General features: G+C 47.1%; 1 protein-coding gene across 2 annotated transcripts in view; it reads left to right on the forward strand.

Annotated features, from left to right (window-relative positions):
* The window catches only part of LOC109467145 (sortilin-related receptor-like), a 70,785-nt gene that overhangs the window by 53,612 nt on the left and 15,993 nt on the right, over positions 1-1,180 (forward strand). For both annotated transcript variants that reach the window (XM_019765077.1, XM_019765078.1), the window contains one exon: positions 339-514. In XM_019765077.1, the coding sequence (XP_019620636.1) occupies positions 339-514 (176 nt within the window). The remainder of the gene's footprint in view (positions 1-338; positions 515-1,180) is intronic.

The raw sequence follows: 1,180 nt of genomic DNA on the forward strand, positions 1-1,180 counted from the left end.
TCACTAAGCTTTAAACAACTCCTGCAATTAAATGTGCAAAGATTAAGTGTAACAAGTCGTTCGGTGTGATATAGCTAGCTGCCACCGCGCAGCGTGCCTGCAAAGCTGGTGTGTTACACTGAAGGGCGGTTATACCGGCTATACAGATACAGAATCTGGTGTGTTACGCCGAAGGGCGGTTATACCGGCTATACAGATACAGAAGTCGTGGTGTGTTACGCCAAAGGGCGGTTATACCGGCTATACAGATACAGAAGCTGGTGTGTTACGCCAAAGGGTGGTTATACCGGCTAATATTCAGACACAGATACAGATATAGATTGTTACTTTCATTGCAGAGAATACCCAGGAAGCGATGACACTCAGATGACCCAGAAAGACACCCAGTCGGACGGAACAACCTACCTTCTAACTCTGAAGCCAGGCATTCGGTTCAAGTTCCAAGTGGCAGCAAAAGTGGGAGGCATCATCTATGAAGCGTCTGCACCTGTCTACCAAACAATACCAGAAGGAGGTACAGTAACTCTAGCCTGGGTACCATCCCCAGTAGTATATTCGCAAACTCTATAACTGGGTCTGGACTTGAACACATATGTAGCGTCTGGAGTCTAAATATTCGTTCAGATTTTGAACGAGCGCGCTGATTGGTCCTACTGGTCTAAGCCCTTTTTTGGGTGTGTACATATTAGGTAAGGGCTGTTCGTATGTCCGAACGGCGACGTTAGCGTCCGTTCGAACGTCCGAACGCCTTATCATCAACATGTCCGACGGCAAACCGAACGCTAAAGCGCACATGATATAGCCGTAGTCAGTCTTTCCGTGATAAATCATCAACATGGCTAACGCACAAGCCGCTGAGCTCACGGAGGTTGATGTTGACCTCGCAATCACGTCCGTTTTGGACAATTTAGACGGAATATCGTCGCTCAAAAATGAGCAAAAAGATGCATTGAATAATTTCGTTCGTGATGTTTTGGGCGTCCTACCGGTAAAAAAAGAACGCACCGAGAAAAGGAACACTCGCGCGAAGATCTGTGTTTACAAAACAACAAACATCACTTGAATAATGCAGGTGCGCCATTGGCCGTCGCCTCTGAGGCTCAGCCAATCAAATGAAGCCCCGCTGCTCGGGCTAGCTCATTACGTGACGTCATGACCAATCGTTTTATATGTGTTCAAG

The sequence above is a fragment of the Branchiostoma belcheri genome, unplaced genomic scaffold (assembly GCF_001625305.1).
Source record: "Branchiostoma belcheri isolate BF01 breed outbred unplaced genomic scaffold, Haploidv18h27 scaffold176, whole genome shotgun sequence".
In the NCBI taxonomy this organism is placed as follows: Eukaryota; Metazoa; Chordata; class Leptocardii; order Amphioxiformes; family Branchiostomatidae; genus Branchiostoma; species Branchiostoma belcheri.